The sequence below is a fragment of the Bos taurus genome, chromosome 3 (assembly GCF_002263795.3).
Source record: "Bos taurus isolate L1 Dominette 01449 registration number 42190680 breed Hereford chromosome 3, ARS-UCD2.0, whole genome shotgun sequence".
Classification (NCBI taxonomy): Eukaryota; Metazoa; Chordata; class Mammalia; order Artiodactyla; family Bovidae; genus Bos; species Bos taurus.
The window spans coordinates 42,205,737-42,223,956 of record NC_037330.1 but is presented as its reverse complement, the minus strand read 5'-3'; the positions used below and the strand labels follow the sequence as shown (position 1 = coordinate 42,223,956).

The following is an 18,220-nucleotide window of genomic DNA, read 5'->3' as shown; positions in this document are numbered from 1 at the left end:
CCCTCCATTTCTATAAATTTTGGATTGATATATTTTGAAGCACTTAGGTATATATACACATTAAGATTCTTATATCCTCCTGGACAGTTGACTCCTTTGTCATTATGAAATACATCTCTTTATCTCTGGTGTCTTCCTTGTTCTTAAATCTTATTTATTCTTCCTTTAACTGAAAATATAGTCATCCACTTTTATTTTTTGAAGAGCAACTAGTGCCACATTTAATTGTCTTTTAAATGTTATCTTCTATTCTTCAGGTGACTGCAGCCATGAAATTAAAAGACACTTACTCCTTGGAAGGAAAGTTATGTCCAACCTAGATAGCATATTCAAAAGCAGAGACATTACTTTGCCAACAAAGGCCCATCTAGTCAAGGCTTTGGTTTTTCCTGTGGTCATGTATGGATGTGAGAGTAGGACTGTGAAGAAGGCTGAGTGCCGAAGAATTGATGCTTTTGAACTGTGGTGTTGGAGAAGACTCTTGAGAGTCCCTTGGACTGCAAGGAGATCCAACCAGTCCATTCTGAAGGAGATCAGCCCTGGGATTTCTTTGGAGGGAATGATGTTAAAGCTGAAACTCCAGTACTTTGGCCACCTCATGCGAAGAGTTGACTCATTGGAAAAGCCTCTGATGCTGGGAGGGATTAGGGGCAGGAGGAGAAGGGGACAACAGAGGATGAGATGGCTGGATGGCATCACCGACTCGATGGACGTGAGTCTGAGTGAACTCAGGGAGTTGGTGATGGACAGGGAGGCCTGGCGTGCTGTGATTCATGGGGTTGCAAAGAGTCGGACACGACTAAGTGACTGAACTGAACTGAACTGAACTGATTCTTCAGATTCAATAAAGTCATTTTGGTTAAGGTTGACACAATGTCCCCCTAACCTTCTGGAGTTGTTCAAGATGTAAGGCCTCAGGCCTCTCTCTCCCTCCCCTCAGGAATGATTCATTGGTTCTTTTCAGGGGTCATGCAGGACAAAGGAGAACATCAGGGGAGTATCCAGGGATAACTGCTAGAACCTCCAAACAGCAAAGAGATATCACCATATATCTAGTCTGTTTGAAAGACAAAATCCATTCAACTCAAGGCTAAAAGTTTCCTATGAAGTACCTTCAGACCCAAGGAAGATGGAGGAGAGGAGGAACAGGGGGCTCCTATAGCCTATGAATTTCACTAGTGCTTTAGAATAGATTCTAGGGTCAGGAAGATCCCCTGGAGAAGGAAATGGCAACCCATTCCAGTACTCTTGCCTGGAGAATTCCAAGGACAGAGGAGCCTGGCGGGCTACAGTCCATGGGATCAAAAAGAGCTGGACACTACTGTGTGACTAACTTTCACTTTCACTTTAGAATAGATTACTACATCATCAAGGGCTTCCCTGGTGGCTTAGTGGTGAGGAATCCACCTGCCCATGCAGGAGATGGCTTCGACCCACTCCAGTATTCTTGCCTGGGAAATCCCATGGACAAAGGAGCCTGGTAGGCTACAGTCCACTGTATTGCAAAAGAGTCATTCCTGACTTAGCAACTAAACAACAACAGCAAGGAAGTTAGGGAGTGGTTGGGAGTGGAGGGTGTGGGCCTGCTGTTTGAGATACGATGTCAAGGAAAGGCTCACTGAAAAGCTGACATTTGAGCAGAGACCTGAAGGCAAGAGAGAGTCTGCCCTGAAAGTATCTGAGGAAGAAAGATCCCAGCAGGGTGGACAGGTACTAAGGTCCAAGGCAGAAATGCTTGGATATTCAAGGAATAGCAAGGAGGTTAGTCTGGTAGAAAGGGGAGAGAGGCAGGGAATGAGAGGTCAGAGAGATGGGGCAGGGTGGCAAATCTTATAGGGTTTTACAGATTATAGTAGGGGTTTAGGGCATTTATTCCCAGTGAGATGCGTTTGGAAGCAAGTTATCCATTTTTAATTCAAATATCCTCAAATCAAATGTCCACAAGACTTGTGTTACTTAATTATTAATAGACCAATTTCTATTTTGAATTATTTTTTGAAATTAAGTGGATCATGCTATAGGCTTATTATTTAATCTTGAGAAAGACATGCTTGGTATTTTGGTGGGGCCTCTAGTTGCCACAGTTCTTAGAACAGCTCAGCCATTTTTAGATTTTTATCTTTCACAATGTTTGGCTGATTTTTTAGCATTTCAGGGCCAATACTTCTGTAAAACTATGATACGTTATGGACAGTTTTCAAACAGAAGAAAGCCTGTTATAACATTCTAGCCTGTTAGCTAAAATATTTTAGTTTAATTCAATCATTTATTCAGCAAGCATTTACTTTGTACCCATTAAATTCCAGGAATTGTGTTAGTTTGGAATGCAAAGAGATATAAAGGCTCTTTCTTTAAAGAGCTCACAGTCAAATAGGTGAAGCTGCTGCTGCTGCTGCTAAGTCGCTTCAGTTGTGTCCGACTCTGTGCGACCTTATAGATGGAAGCCCACCAGGCTCCCCTGTCCCTGGGATTCTCCAGGTAAGAATAGTGGAGTGGGTTGCCATTTCTTTCTCCAATGCATGAAAATGAAAAGTGAAAGGGAAGTCGCTCAGTCGTGTCGGACTCTTAGCGACCCCATGGACTGCAGCCTACCAGGCTCCTCCGTCCATGGAATTTTCCAGGCAAGAAATAGGTGAAGCAGGTTCACAAATAAATAATTGTACTATGACATGGCAAGCGCCTAGTACTTAGTAGATGCTGTTAGATACTTGCTAGATTGATAATGGTCACACCAAGATGGAAGTATTTGTTTTTGTCTTAGGAATTCAGGGACAGAGGAATAATTTACAATCAACCATCAGTTCATGAAGATAGGACACTGTCTGCCTTATTCACCCCCAGCATCTAGTATAGAATCAAGCAAATGATGGGTGCTTAGTAAAAGTTAATTGAACAAATGAACGGTTGAATGAGGAGATGGTTGAACAGAATCTGAAGAAGGAATAAAGTTTGTTTGGGAGGGAGGTGCACATTGTTGGCAAAGAGTACAATGTATGTGAAAGATATGGAGACATGGAAAAACATAATTCCATCCCAGTAGTAATTTTAGGTTTCCATTTAAAGTACTCTGCCAAGTCCCACACTTGAGACGTGATTGATACATATGCTTATTTATGGAGTGTTTCTTATGAATTTGTACGCAACTAGAAACTTCCTAAAACATTAATTAGTCTATACTTATGCAGTCCACGGGGTCACAAAGAGTTGGACTTGACTGAGCGACTGAACTGAACTAGCCAGTTGAAATATCTACGTTTTTAGTACAAAAAACTTTGTTGTCCAATTTCTATTTTAAAAAGTATATATTGTATATACTGGCTTTCCAGGTGACTCAGGGGATAAAGAATTCACCTGCCAGTGCAGGAGATGGGGGTTTGATCCCTGGGTCAGGAAGATCCCCTGGAGGAGGGCATGGCAACCCATTCCAGTATTCTTGCCTGGAGACTCCCATGGACAAAGGAGCCTGGTGGACTACAGCCTATAGGGTCGCAAAGAGTCAGACACAACTAAAGCAACTGAGCACGCATGCATACATGCACATAGTTGTAGGAACAACTCTGAAATCAGAACAGAACAAATAATAGTACCCTAATAATACAAAGATTGATTCTCTTGGGCAAACTTAGTGGGGAAAAAAAATCAGAATTTTCCATACAGTAAAATGTACTATTTTATTCATTAGTTGTGCGGTCAAACCTTCATCAAGGTATAACAAGCCCTGGGAGTGATTTCTATTGAATGACAAAAGAAGTAGAATAAAATTCATTTAAAACTGGCTCACAACAGCTCTCCTGCATGTGCTATAAACTGCTAAGATCAAGTCACAAAACATTATTTTGAGGAGAAAGGGTTTAGTGAACCCTAGAAATTGGGTTTGATTTATGCCAGAAAATCTGCCTTTTCACTGCTGAGATTTCTATGGAAGAAAGCCACAGTCTTTTACCAAACGGTTTCTAAGGAAACCCCTTATAGCACAGCATCTGAAAACAATTTGGTTGTTAATGAGAAATGGTTCTCACGATGGTGGGAAAGTGTTGACTGAAAGAAAAGGCTTCTAGATTTGGCAGTTAGTCTGTAAAAAGTGTCTGCTATTCTACAGTTACGTTCCTGAAATTTCTACATAGATTAAATAATTGTAGGTCTTATTTCATAGTTGTTCTTACTTGTAAATATATTCTTTTAGAATAGTTTTTGTGCTAACAACGTAGATATGTGAACTTGCAAATATATTCAAATAAGTTGTTTCTGAGAATCTGTCCACTCTTATGGATTTTTCCAATCTGTTTTGAAATTCCAGCATGCTGTAATTCATATATATTTGGCATTGAATTGTAAGTATATAAAAATAATTTGCATAAAAGTCTGCTAAAAGTCTTAAAGTATAGTGAAATATTTATATATTCTTTAAATCCATTAAAAAAATACATTCTGAAATGCCCTAAAAGTTGTATTTGTTTTATTTCTTTAAGTTATTCCTCAAAAGAAAGTAATTACAATATTTTAATGATAATCTTATTATAAAAATTTCAAGATTAAATTTTAATATCTAAAAAAGCACTAAACCTCATAGCTAAAAAAAAAAAAAAGCTAGGATATATATTCAATTTTCTAAATTGAATTGAATTTAGATTCCAAAATAACCATACCTATATTTCCTTGAAGACTTTTAAGTTATAAAACGAAAGAAGAAATTCATACCATGATTTCAAATAGATTTTCATCTGTGGCATGATTCAGAAACATGAATGAATATATGACAGATACCCAAAGAGTAACCACCAGAAGTTCAGAGAAAAGCATTTAGAAATACTTCTCACCCTGGGAGCATTAAGAGCTTGTGAGTCCGTGTAAAAGTGTGATGCTCAGTTGTCACTTGAAAGCCTATGGGTGCATCACTTTGCCCATGGCTGCCGCCCGTCCATCTGTCCCCTGGTATGTTTTCTGTTTTAGACTTTTGTACCAGGCAGAGCTGCCAAGAGTCTTCTTGTTGTCCTCAGTTGCTTTCCTCATTTGACCCCACCTCATTTCTCTTTCTTCCCTAGTCTTTGAACTTCTTCCACTTTGGGCAGCTGCTTTCATTTGCAGCTCTGCTTTGGGCAGGGAAAAAATTCTGCCAATGAAAACAGGAAAAATAAGAAAACAAGAGGGACTGCAAGTGCTTTGCATGTGTTGCAGCTCTCTGGCAGCCCATCTTGGGGTCTTTCCATTCACTGGGTAGCAAACAGAAGGATCTGCTGTTGGAGACTAGCTCAAAGTGACCAGAGACCATTCCACAGGCCTTTTTTTCTCATCTAAGAAACACAGAAATAGTTTATGTTGAAAAAATTGGAAGGTGTTACATTTTGTGTTTACTCACCCAGTCCATACTCTGAAAGCATATACTCTCCATCCAGTTTGGGCAGACCTATACAATTATCAGTATTTCTTGGTTACAATAATAATTTATATATTATTTTTTATTGTGACATTTAGAAGGAAGGAAAATGACTCTTTTTTCTCTTCTCCCTTATTCCCTATAATACAGAAACTCAGAGGGCAGAAACTTTTTATCTAACTTTCTCACAGTGGTATTTGATAGACAAACATATATATAAGAGTATTTTGTAAATATTAGTCCATGAAGAGAAAGATTTACTGAATAGTGATACCTTTATTCATGTAACAAACCTCTAATGAATGCACTATTTTGTGATAAGGTGCTAGGCCCTTGGGGATAAAACGATGAATAAGAAAAGGGACTGTGTCCTCCAGAAGATCTCACAGTCTAGAGGAGGAAAGAAATATGTAGAAGATAAATTACAATACAACTTTAAGTAAATGAGCTAATAGTGTTCTTACTGGAACACTTAATTTCTGAAATTGATAGAACTTAACCATTTACATGAAAACCCAGGGAAAGCACTTAATGTAGTCCTTGACAGATTGAAAGCACTCAAGAGATGTTAACTATATCCATGAACATCTTTACCTTTCCTGTTTCCGTATTCTCATGACAATAATGAGTGTGTATTTTTTAGGAGAGATGAAATGTCTGTGTTTGCATTCCATTGTAACTTATGTTTAACCACAGTTCCTAAATAACACATTTGATGATAAATACAAAGATGTGTGAAATATTGTCCATTAGCTAAGAGAACATGGAAGGCTTTTCATTTTACTTCCACATTTCCATTTCAGTAGCTTTTCCTTTTTGGAAAATGAGTACTCAACTCTATAATGAAACATTTTTATTTAAACAAGGTAGGGTTTGGTGGATTTGGCTCTGGATGACTGTCTAATGCTGTCATTAATATTCAGTTAACTTCTGAATATTAGGGATTTCTTAACTTAGCAGTATTGACATTTTGGGCCAGACAGATTTCTGTTGGGTGGAGCCGACCTGGGCATTATGGGATGTTTGGCAGTATCCCAAGCTTTTACCTCCTCGATGACAGCACCCTTGTCAGTTGTGACACCCCAAAATGACTGCAGGTACTGTCAAATTTACTGTGGGGGGCATATCACCCCTAATTGAGAACTGCTTTTGATCACCTGCCCATTGATTTTAAGCCAATGGGACAGTGTAAGCTGACCACGCTACAACTTTTCTTCCAGTAGGGTAGGTCTTCAGTCAGGCATGCTCCTTCATGCATTCAGAGCCGAATACATTCAGTAGCCTCAGAGAGATACTGGCAAAACCATGATAAGTAAGTTTGTTCTTGCCCTGAAGTAGCTCTTGTCTCAAAATTTGTAAATTAGGTTGATTCTTCAGGTTTTGTAAATGTACCAAGTAATTCTTAGTAACACTGTGAAGCAGTGTCCTGAACTTCTTAGTTAGCTGAAATAAATTTCTCAAATCAGGTATTATTATGTGGTATCAAAATACTTCCACAGCAGTGGACAAAGGTCTATAATTTTCTTCAGACTATATATTAAAGTTTTTTGTGCATGTGATAAATTGAAATTCATTGCTCTATTTTCCTACCAAGATATTTAATTATTTATTTTTTATGTTTAGTCTTTTTCTTTCAAATCTTTTATAAATGAACACTTGTGTTATGGATTTGCAGGGTAATGACAGCACCTGTCTTGATACATAGAATTCTTATTGTTTAGACAGCTGTCTACACTGGACATTTGTACAGACACATTCAATTTTGAAAGAATAATTGTGTGATTAAAAAATCTTATAATTGTGTCACTGAAGCTAAACTGAGTGTTCAGCTCATCAAGTCCATAAAAACCTTAAAAAGTATCTGCATTTAGTTTATGTTTTCCAATTTCTCCGTCTCTTTTTTGTTGTTATTGTCATTGTTGTTCTTTCTCAAGTCTTTATCAAGTGTATTAGAAAGGCTTTTGAATACATATATATAAATAGTATATGTAATACAATATGCATATTTTAGAAAATTTATTAATTTTTACCTAGCTAAAAAATGTATGACCTTTTGATTTCACTTGTTTGACTTAGTATGAATAGAATGGTAGATTTCTAATTTATATTCTCTCCAAACTTTGATATATTTCCATATATTTTGGCATCTAGTATTACTGCTAAAATCTAGAAAATTTATTATCTTAGTGATTAAAAAATTTTGAATGAGGCTTGGAATTTATAAACCAATTCTGAGAATATAAAGAAATATTATGTTGTAAAAAAAACAAACAGGAAATTAACATGTGATATACTATTACTAACTAAAGTACAAATTTTGTCAAATTTCACAAAACTTTATGCTATTGTCCATTATCTGTTTTCATATCTTACTCAAGACTACACATTGAGCAGCTTCAGCTGCATGCAACAAATTCTGGTAACTTTTCTTTTCATTTTTATTCTGTTACAAATACTTTCTAATTTTCCTTATTACAGCTTCTTAGATACAGCCATAATTTAAAGTGGACATTTAATTTCCATATACATGGGATTTTTAAAACTATCTTTGATATTAGTTTCTCATTTTGATATTAATTCCTCATTTAAGTGCTTTCTTCTCTGCAATCACCCTCTGTATTTTTTCAGTCTTATAACTTTATTGAGGTTTTTAATGGTTAAATCAAATATCTCTCTTGGTCAATGTCACATTGCATTTGAAAATATGTGTTATTTTCAAATATCTTTTGATAATATTGATTTCTGACATAATCCCAAAGTAATAAGAGAACAGACTCTGTATGATTTCAATACCTTTAGATCATGAACATTTTTGCACCTTGTTTTATGTCCCTGGATATGATCCAGTGTCTCCTAGTTTATGGTCTATGGGAACTTGAATTTGTATCCTACTATTGTGTGAAAATTGTATGAATTTTAATTATGTTGAAAAAAATAACAAATGATGCCAAATACTATAATTAATCATTATGATTAATTTAACATCAAGTATAGAGTGACATGCAACATAATACTTAGTATTGCATTTGAGCTGATAAGATGTTAGAATAATATAGTTAAATATAGTTAAAATAGTGAAACAGTGATATAAAGAACTACTCTCTAGCATTATAACATCTTCCTGGCATTTATCTAGCAATTTGTATATGCCTAAGTGATTCACCTCTAGTTCATAAATTTATATTAAGAATCTGAATTTTATGGTTGTCTATATGTCACTAGGTGGAGAAGACACTGGCGACCCACTCCAGTACTCTTGCCTGGAAAATCCCATGGAGAGCCTGGTAGGCTGCAGTCCATGGGGTCGCTAAGAGTCGGACATGACTGAGAGACTTCACTTTCACTTTTCACTTTCATGCATTGGAGAAGGAAATGGCAAGCCACTCCAGTGTTCTTGCCTGCAGAATCCCAGGGATGGAGGAGCCTAGTGGGCTGCCATCTATGGGGTCGCACAGAATCGGACACCACTGAAGCGTGACTTAGCAGCAGCAGCAGAAGCAGCATATGTTACTAGTAAAGAAACATCAAGGATGAATAGTTGTTTTTACTTTTAATATTTCTCTTATCACTAAAGTCTTTTTATGGAGATTTTTATTTTATAAATCTAGCATTATTTTCTCTTACCTTGGACGTGGGGTATCTCTTCACGGCTGTTCCAGCAAAGCGCAGCTGCTGTTCCTTACCTAGGACGAGGGGTATCTCCTCACCGGCCGCCCCTCCTGATCTTGAACGTGGAGTAGCTCCTCTCAGCCCTCCTGCGCCCACGCAGCCACTGCTTCTTGGACATGGGACCCAAGTAAGACAGTAGGTGTTGTAAGAGGGCATCAGAGGGCAGACACACTGAAACCATAATCACAGAAAATTATTCAACCTAATTACACGGACCAGAGCCTTGTCTAACTTGATGAAACTAAGCCATGCAGTGTGGGGCCACCCAAGATGGGCGGGTCATGGTGGAGAGGTCTGACAGAATGTGGTCCACTGGAGGAGGGAATGGAAAACCACTTCAGTATTCTTGCCTTGAGAACCCAATGACCAGTATGAAAAGGCAAAATGATAGGATACTGAAAGAGGAACTCCCCAGGTCAGTAGTTGCCCAATATACTACTGGAGATCAGTGGAGAAATAACTCCAGAAAGAATGAAGGGATGGAGCCAAAGCAAAAACAATACCCAGCTGTGGATGTGACTGGTGATAGAAGCAAGGTCCGATGCTGTAAAGAGCAATATTGTATAGGAACCTGGAATGTTAGGTCCATGAATCAAGGCAGATTGGAAGTGGTCAAACAGGAGATGGCAAGAGTGAATGTCAACATTCTAGGAATCAGCGAACTCAAATGGACTGGAATGGGTGAATTTAACTCAGATGACCATTGTATCTACTACTGTGGGCAGGAATCCCTTAGAAGAAATGGTGTAGCCATCATGGTCAACAAAAGAGTCCGAAATGCAGTACTCGGGTGCAATCTCAAAAACAACAGAATGATCTCTGTTCGTTTCCAAGGCAAACCATTCAATATCACAGTAATCCAAGTCTATACCCCAACCAGTAACACTGAAGAAGCTGAAGCTGAATGGTTCTGTGAAGATCTACAACACCTTCTAGAACTAACACCCCAAAAAGATGTCCTTTTCATTATAGAGGACTGGAATGCAAAAGTAGGAAGTCAAGAAACACCTGGAGTAACAGGCAAATTTGGCTTTGGAGTATGGAATGAAGCAGGCCAAAAGCTAATAGAGTTTTGCCAAGAGAATGCCATGGTCATAGCAAACACCCTCTTCCAACAACACATGAGAAGACTCTACACATGGACATCACCAGATGGTCAACACCAAAATTAGATTGATTATATTCTTTGCAGCCAAAGATGGAGAAGCTCTATACAGTCAGCAAAAACAAGACCAGGAGCTGACTGTGGTTCAGAGCATGAACTCCTTTGCCAAATTCAGACTTAAATTGGAGAAAGTGGAGGAAACTGCTAGACCATTCAGGTATGACCTAAATCAAATCCCTTATGATTATACAGTGGAAGTGAGAAATAGATTTAAGGGACTAGATATGATAGACAGAGTGCCTGATGAACTATGGACGGAGGTTCATGGCATTGTACAGGAGACAGGGATCAAGACCATCCCCAAGAAAAAGAAATGCAAAAAAGCAAAATGGCTGTCTAAGGAAGCCTTACAAATAGCTGTGAAAAGAAGAGAAGTGAAAAGCAAAGGAGAAAAGGAAAAATATTCCCATTTGTATGTAGAGTTCCAAAGAGTAGCAAGGAGAGATAAGAAAGCTTTCCTCAGCGATCAATGCAAAGAAATAGAGGAAAACAATAGAATGGGAAAGACTAGAGATCTCTTCAAGAAAATTAGAAATACCAAGGGAACATTTCATGCAGAGATAGGCTCAATAAAGGACAGAAATGGTATGGACCTAACAGAAGCAGAAGATATTAAGAAGAGGTGGCAAGAATATGCAGAACTGTCCAAAAAGATCTTCACGACCCAGATAATCACGATGGTGTGATCACTAGGCTAGAGCCAGTCATCCTGGAATGTGAAGTCAAGTGGGCCTTAGGAAGCATCACTATGAACAAAGCTAGTGGAGGTGATGGAATTCCAGTTGAGCTATTTCAAATCCTAAAAGATGATGCTGTGAAAGTGCTGCATTCAATATGTCAGCAAATTTGGAAAACTCAGTAGTGGCCACAGGACTGGAAAAGGTCAGTTTTCATTCCAATCCCAAAGAAAGGCAATGCCAAAGAATGCTCAAACTACTGCACAATTGCACTCTTCTCACATGCTAGTAAAGTAACACTCAAAATTCTCCAAGCCAGGCTTCAGCATTACATGAACTGTGAAGTTCCAGATGTTCAAGCTGGTTTTAGAAAAGGCAGAGGAACCAGAGATCAAATTGCCAACATCCACTGGATCATTGAAAAAGCAAGAGAGTTCCAGAAGAACATCCATTTCTGCTTTATTGACTATGCCAAAGCCTTTGACTGTGTGGATCACAATAAACTGTGGAAAATTCTGAAAGAGATGGGAAAACCAGACCACCTGACCTGCCTCTTGAGAAACCTATATGCAGATCAGGAATCAACAGTTTGAACTGATCAACAGACAGGTTCCAAATAAGAAAAGGAGTACATCAAGGCTGTATATTGTCACCCTGCTTATTTAACTTATATGCAGAATACATCATGAGAAATACTGGGCTGGATGAAGCACAAGCTGGAATCAAGATTGCCGGGAGAAATATCAATAACCTCAGATATGCAGATGATACCACCCTTATGGCAGAAAGTAAAGAAGAACTAAAGAGCCTCTTGATGAAAGTGAAAGAGGAGGGTGAAAAAGTTGGCTTAAAATTCAACATTCAGAAAACGAAGATCATGGCATCTGGTCCCATCACGTCATGGCAAATAGATGGGGAAACAGTGGAAACAGTGTCAGACTTTATTTTTCTGGGCTCCAAAATCACTGCAGATGGTGACTGCAGCCATGAAATTAAAAGACGCTTACTCCTTGGGAGGTAAGTTTTGACCAACTTAGCATATTAGAAAGCAGAGACATTACTTGGTCAACAAATGTCCATCTAGTCAAGGTTATGATTTTTCCAGTGGTCATGGATGGATGTGAGAGTTGTACTATAAAGAAAGCTGAGCGCTGAAGAATTGATGCTTTTGAACTGTGGTGTTGGAGAAGACTCTTGAGAGTCTCTTGGACTGCAAGGAGATCCAACCAGTCCATCATAAAAGAGATCAGTCCTGGGTGTTCATTGGAAGGACTGATGTTGAGGCTGAAACTCCAATACTTCAGCCACCTGATGTGAAGAGAGAGATGACTCATTTGAAAAGACCCTGATGGTGAGAAGGATTGAGGGCAGGAGGAGAAGTGGACGACAGAGGATGAGATGGTTGGATAGCATCACCGGCTCAATGGACATGAGTTTGGGTAAACTCCGGAAGTTGGTGATGGACAAGGAGGCCTGGTGTGCTGCGGTTCATGGCGTTGCAAAGAGTCGGACGTGACTGAGCAATTGAACTGACTGACTGACTGAAAGCTTAAAGAGAGCTTCCCTGGTAGCTCAGGTGGTAATGAATCTGTCTCCAATGTAGGAGACCTGGATATCATCCCATGGAGAAGGGAATGGCTATGCACTCCAGTATTCTTGCCTGGAGAATTCCATGGACAGAGGAGCCTGGCTGGCTACAGTTCATGGGGTCACAAAGAGTTGGACACAACTGAGTGACTAACACTTAAACTAAATTTAACCTAACTCAATAAAGCTAGAAAATTAATGTGTTTGTTTTCAAATCTATCTGCTGTTCTGAGATGACAACTTAAACATTTTGGTCTTTTCAATACAAATATACTAGAGACTTTTGATTTGTTTGAAATAGATTCCAATGGTCCATTCTAATCTATTATGGTGAGAGGAATAAAGGAACATTTCTCTAATTTCATTTATTTGAAAGATATCCCTATTGTCTTAGCCTGCTGCTAAGTCACTTCAGTCGTGTCCGACTCTGTGCGACCCCATAGACGGCAGCCCACCAGGCTCCCCCATCTCTGGGATCCTCCAGGCAGGATCACTGGAGTGGGTTGCCATTTCCTTCTCCAATGCATGAAAGTGAAAAGTGAAAGTGAAGCCGCTCAGTCATGTCAGACTGTTAGCGACCCCATGGACTGTAGCCTAGAAGCTCCTCCCATGGGATTTTCCAGGCAAGAGTACTGGAGTGGGTGCCATTGCCTTCTCCTGTCTTAGCGTAGTTTCTCCCTAAATAGATAGAAAGACAGAATATGTGCAAGTGACATAACGTTATTTAAACAATAATACTATCGCTGTTCTGAAGTCACCATACTTTAAATGATTCAAGATACCTGGCTTTTGTTTTGTAAAACTTATTTAAGCCACAAGGCTACATTAACATTGACAGAAAATCTGAGAAGAGAGGTATTTTTAAAACAATGTATTTTTGTAATGAAAACTATTGATCTATTTCTTTGTTCACCATGTATAGCAATGATCTTTTGTTCCTTGATAAAATACAATTAACATATTTCAATGCTGGGCATGTATTATAACTTGTTTTTTTTGGGGGGGAGATAAATTATGTAGCATATTTTTATGTGCATGAAAGAAAGGGCGTGAGAGAGAAGAGAAATTGAATCAAATCCTTTGGAAATCTAATCAATAAATACTCAAACTTAACTAAATAGTTAAGTTTCAAGTCAGAAGTTCATTTAATTGAGAAACGTAGGAGGAGGTGGTGTCTTACTAATAACAGTATTGCTAGGACTTCCCTGGTAGTCCAGTTGTTAAGATTCTGCCCTTCCAACTTCAGGGGGCAGTGGTTCAGTTCCTGGTCAGGGAACTAAGATTCCACATGCGGCATGACCAAACTAATATCAATAATAAAACCATTATTATCATCATTTTACTGTTGAGGAAACTGAGACACAGGAGGTTTATTCAGTACTGTCTCTCAGACTCTTACCCTTTGAAAAAATTACTTCCTTTGAAATTTCACAAATACAGCAAAGTAGTACATTGCCACACAGGATATAACACATATATCCCAAAATGGGTATAACCACTTTAGGCAAATTTTTGTTCTAAGCAACCCAGTTCAGATACTCCATTGCTTGTTTGCTTCTTGCCTGATATGCTGTAAATGTCTAAACATCTCTAAATGTCTGTTGTAGGATGAATGAATATGAAAAATTTCTCTTGGACATACACCTGATTTTTAGGCTATAAGTAGAAAATACAATTTGCTTTAAAGAAATACATTTTAGGGACTTCTCTGTGGTCCAGTGGTTAAGAATTTGCCTTGCAATACAAGGGACACAGGTTCAATCCCTGGTCAGGGAACTCAGATTCCACATGCCTCAGAGCAGCTAAGTCCACTAACCACAACTGCTACCAAGCCCTAGTGTCACAACTAGAGAATCCATACACCAGCCACTAAGTATCCTGCATGGTCCAAAGATCTCATGTACCACAACTAAGTCCCAACACAGCCAAAGAAAGTTATAATTAAAAAATTATTAAAAAATACATTTTATAAATGACTTGTCCTTGATAATCATTTCAGTAATATTCTAAGAAGCAGCTATATATACACCAGAAACTAACACAACATTGTAAATCTACTATATTTCAATATAATAGATTTTAAAAACTGAGGCCTGGTCAAGGAATCAGTACATTTTCAAAAGCAAATCAATTTTCACATCACAGGCCAGAGCAAGTGTGTTATTGTCACATCACGTCTGTCATACAGACACGGCCCTTAAATTATAAGTACATATGAGCTGCTGAAACCTCAAGGCTTGGTGCCTTAGGAGCCCTGTTCTCTGAGAGCAGCGAATATAGTGAAGACCATCTGCTTTGGAATCAGACTGACTTGAAGTTGAATTATAGCTTTGTGGCTTATTAGGTGCATGACCATGGAATTCCTCAGTCATGATCAGAAGATGAGAATAATTATGCCCAACTATAAGCTTGTTGTGTGGGTTAAAGAAAAAGTGTATATACAGGCTAACATAAAACAGATTATATTAACATTCTCAGTTGCCGGCATATAGGAAGCAAAGGAAAGAAGGAAGGGGAAAAAAAAAAAAAGAAGAAGGAAGGGGAAAGAGAGGGAAGCAAAAGAAAACTGGCTAAAATTTTTAAAAATTAATTAATATTAAGGGTTCAAACAGTACTCTAAGGTTTGATTTTGATGCATTTCTTCAACTGCTTTTCTTGATATTTGCTTTATTTTGAAAGAAGTTCTTAATGCTGACTCTTACAAACCTCTATATTAACATCTTCAGATCAGATCAGATCAGATCAGTCGCTCAGTCGTGTCTGACTCTTTGAGACCCCATGAATCGCAGCATGCCAGGCCTCCCTGTCCATCACCAACTCCTGGAGTTCACTCAGACTCACGTCCATCGAGTCAGTGATGCCATCCAGCCATCTCATCCTCTGTCGACCCCTTCTCCTCCTGCCCCCAATCCCTCCCAGCATCAGAGGCTTTTCCAATGAGTCAACTCTTCGCATGAGGTGGCCAAAGTACTGGAGTTTCAGCTTTAGCATCATTCCTTCCAAAGAAATCCCAGGGCTGATCTTCAGAATGGACTGGTTGGATCTCCTTCCAGTCCAAGGGACTCTCAAGAGTCTTCTCCAACACCACAGTTCAAAAGCATCAATTCTTCGGTGCTCAGCCTTCTTCACAGTCCAACTCTCACATCCATACATGACCGCAGGAAAAACCATAGCCTTGACTAGACAGACCTTTGTTGGCAAAATAATGTCTCTGCTTTTGAATATGCTATCTAGGTTGGTCATAACTTTCCTTCCAAGGAGTAAGCGTCTTTTAATTTCATGGCTGCAGTCACCATCTGTAGTGATTTTGGAGCCCAGAAAAATAAAGTCTGACACTGTTTCTACTTTTTCCCCATCTATTTCCCATGAAGTGGTGGGACCAGATGCCATGATCTTCGTTTTCTGAATGTTGAGCTTTAAGCCAACTTTTTCACTCTCCACTTTCACTTTCATCAAGAGGCTTTTGAGTTCCTCTTCACTTTCTGCCATAAGGGTGGTGTCATCTGCATATCTGAGGTTATTGATATTTCTCCCAGCAATCTTGATTCCAGTTTGTCTTTCTTCCAGTCCAGCGTTTCTCATGATGTACTCTGCATATAAGTTAAATAAACAGGGTGACAATATACAGCCTTGACGAACTCCTTTTCCTATTTGGAACCAGTCTGTTGTTCCATGTCCAGTTCTAACTGTTGCTTCCTGACCTGCATACAAATTTCTCAAGAGGCAGATCAGGTGGTCTGGTATTCCCATCTCTTTCAGAATTTTCCACAGTTTATTGTGATCCACACAGTCAAAGGCTTTGGCATAGTCAATAAAGCAGAAATAGATGTTTTTCTGGAACTCTCTTGCTTTTTCTATGATCCAGCGGATGTTGGCAATTTGATCTCTGGTTCCTCTGCCTTTTCTAAAACCAGCTTGAACATCAGAAGGTTCACGGTTCACATATTGCTGAAGCCTGGCTTGGAGAATTTTGAGCATTACTTTACTAGCATGTGAGATGAGTGCAATTGTGCGGTAGTTTGAGCATTCTTTGGCATTGCCTTTCTTTGGGTTTGGAATGAAAACTGACTTTTTCCAGTCTTGTGGCCACTGCTGAGTTTTCCAAATTTGCCAGCATATTGAGCGCAGCACTTTGACAGCATCATCTTGCAGGATTTGAAATAGTTCAACTGGAATTCCATCACCTCCACTAGCTTTGTTCTTAGTGATGCTTTCTAAGGCCCACTTGATTTCACATTCCAGGATGTCTGGCTCTAGGTCAGTGATCACACCATCGTGATTATCTGGGTCGTGAAGATCTTTTTTGTACAGTTCTTCTGTGTATTCTTGCCATCTCTTCTTAATATCTTCTGCTTCTGTTAGGTCCATACCATTTCTGTCCTTTATCAAGCTCATCTTTGCATGAAATGTTCCTTTGGTATCTCTGATTTTCTTGAAGAGATCCCTAGTCTTTCCCATTCTGTTGTTTTCCTCTATTTCTTTGCATTGATCGCTGAAGAAGGCTTTCTTATCTCTTCTTGCTATACTTTGGAACTCTCCATTCAGATCCTTATATCTTTCCTTTTCTCCTTGCTTTTCTTCTTTTCACAGCTATTTGTAAGGCCTCCCCAGACAGCCATTTTGCTTTTTTGCATTTCTTTTCTATGGGAATGGTCTTGATCCCTGTCTCCTGTACAATGTCACGAACCTTATTCCATAGTTCATCAGGCACTCTATCTATCAGATCTAGGCCCTTAAATCTATTTCTCACTTCCACTGTATAATCATAAGGGATTTGATTTAGGTCATACCTGAATGGTCAAGTGGTTTTCCCTACTTTCTTCAATTTAAGTCTGAATTTGGCAATAAGGAGTTCATGGTCTGAACCACAGTCAGCTCCTGGTCTTGTTTTTGCTGACTGTATAGAGCTTTTCCATCTCTGGCTGCAAAGCATATAATCAATCTGTTTTTGGTGTTGACCATCTGGTGATGTCCATGTATAGAGTCTTCTTTTGTGTTGTTGGAAGAGGGTGTTTGTTATGACCAGAGCATTTTCTTGGCAAAACTCTATTAGTCTTTGCCCTGCTTCATTCCGTATTCCAAGGCCAAATTTGCCTGTTACTCCAGGTGTTTCTTGACTTCCTACTTTTGCATTCCAGTCCCCTATAATGAAAAGGACATCTTTTTTGGGGTGTTAGTTGTAAAAGGTCTTGTAGGTCTTCATAGAACCGTTCAACTTCAGCTTCTTCAGCGTTACTGGTTGGGGCATAGACTTGGATTACTGTGATATTAACATCTTACTGATTTCCAATTTAACAGGAAAAAAGGGTCAGCTCCTCTCAGAAAAATCCACAAAGTCTTGGCCTTACCTTGATTAAATTCATATTTGCATGTTTCCAGCCCCCCAAACAATTATTTTAAGTAAGTCCAACCTAGATCACATACCTACCTCCAAAATCTGGGATGATTTCCGTTCCATCCAAAACATGAGGACAAAAGGCACAGGGAACATTGTTCCCTAGAGAAAAAGTATAGGTTTATTATTAGAAGAAAAGAGAATGAATCTTGGATGGCAGTTTCAGAAAAACATCTACTACATTGGCATTTGGGCTTCCCTGGTGGCTCACATGGTAAAGAATTCTCCTACAATGTGGGAAACCTGAGTTCAGTCTCTGGGTTGGGGAAATCCCCTGCAGAAGGGAAAGGGTACCCACTTCAATATTCTTGCCTAAAGAATTCCATGGACAGAGAGGAAGTCCATGGGGTCAC

At 39.0% G+C, this 18,220-nt stretch overlaps 1 protein-coding gene across 2 annotated transcripts in view; it reads left to right on the top strand.

Annotated features, from left to right (window-relative positions):
* The window catches only part of LOC112445982 (craniofacial development protein 2), a 62,227-nt gene that overhangs the window by 35,055 nt on the left and 8,952 nt on the right, over positions 1 to 18,220 (top strand). The window contains exon 2 of one of the 2 annotated variants that reach the window (XM_059885062.1): positions 258 to 17,240. The exons of the other annotated variant lie outside the window; for it this stretch is intronic. Coding sequence (XP_059741045.1) covers positions 9,292 to 10,215 — 924 coding nt within the window. The 5' untranslated portion in view covers positions 258 to 9,291 and the 3' untranslated portion in view covers positions 10,216 to 17,240. Of the gene's footprint in view, positions 1 to 257; positions 17,241 to 18,220 lie in introns of those variants that run through there. 2 annotated transcript variants of the gene reach the window in all.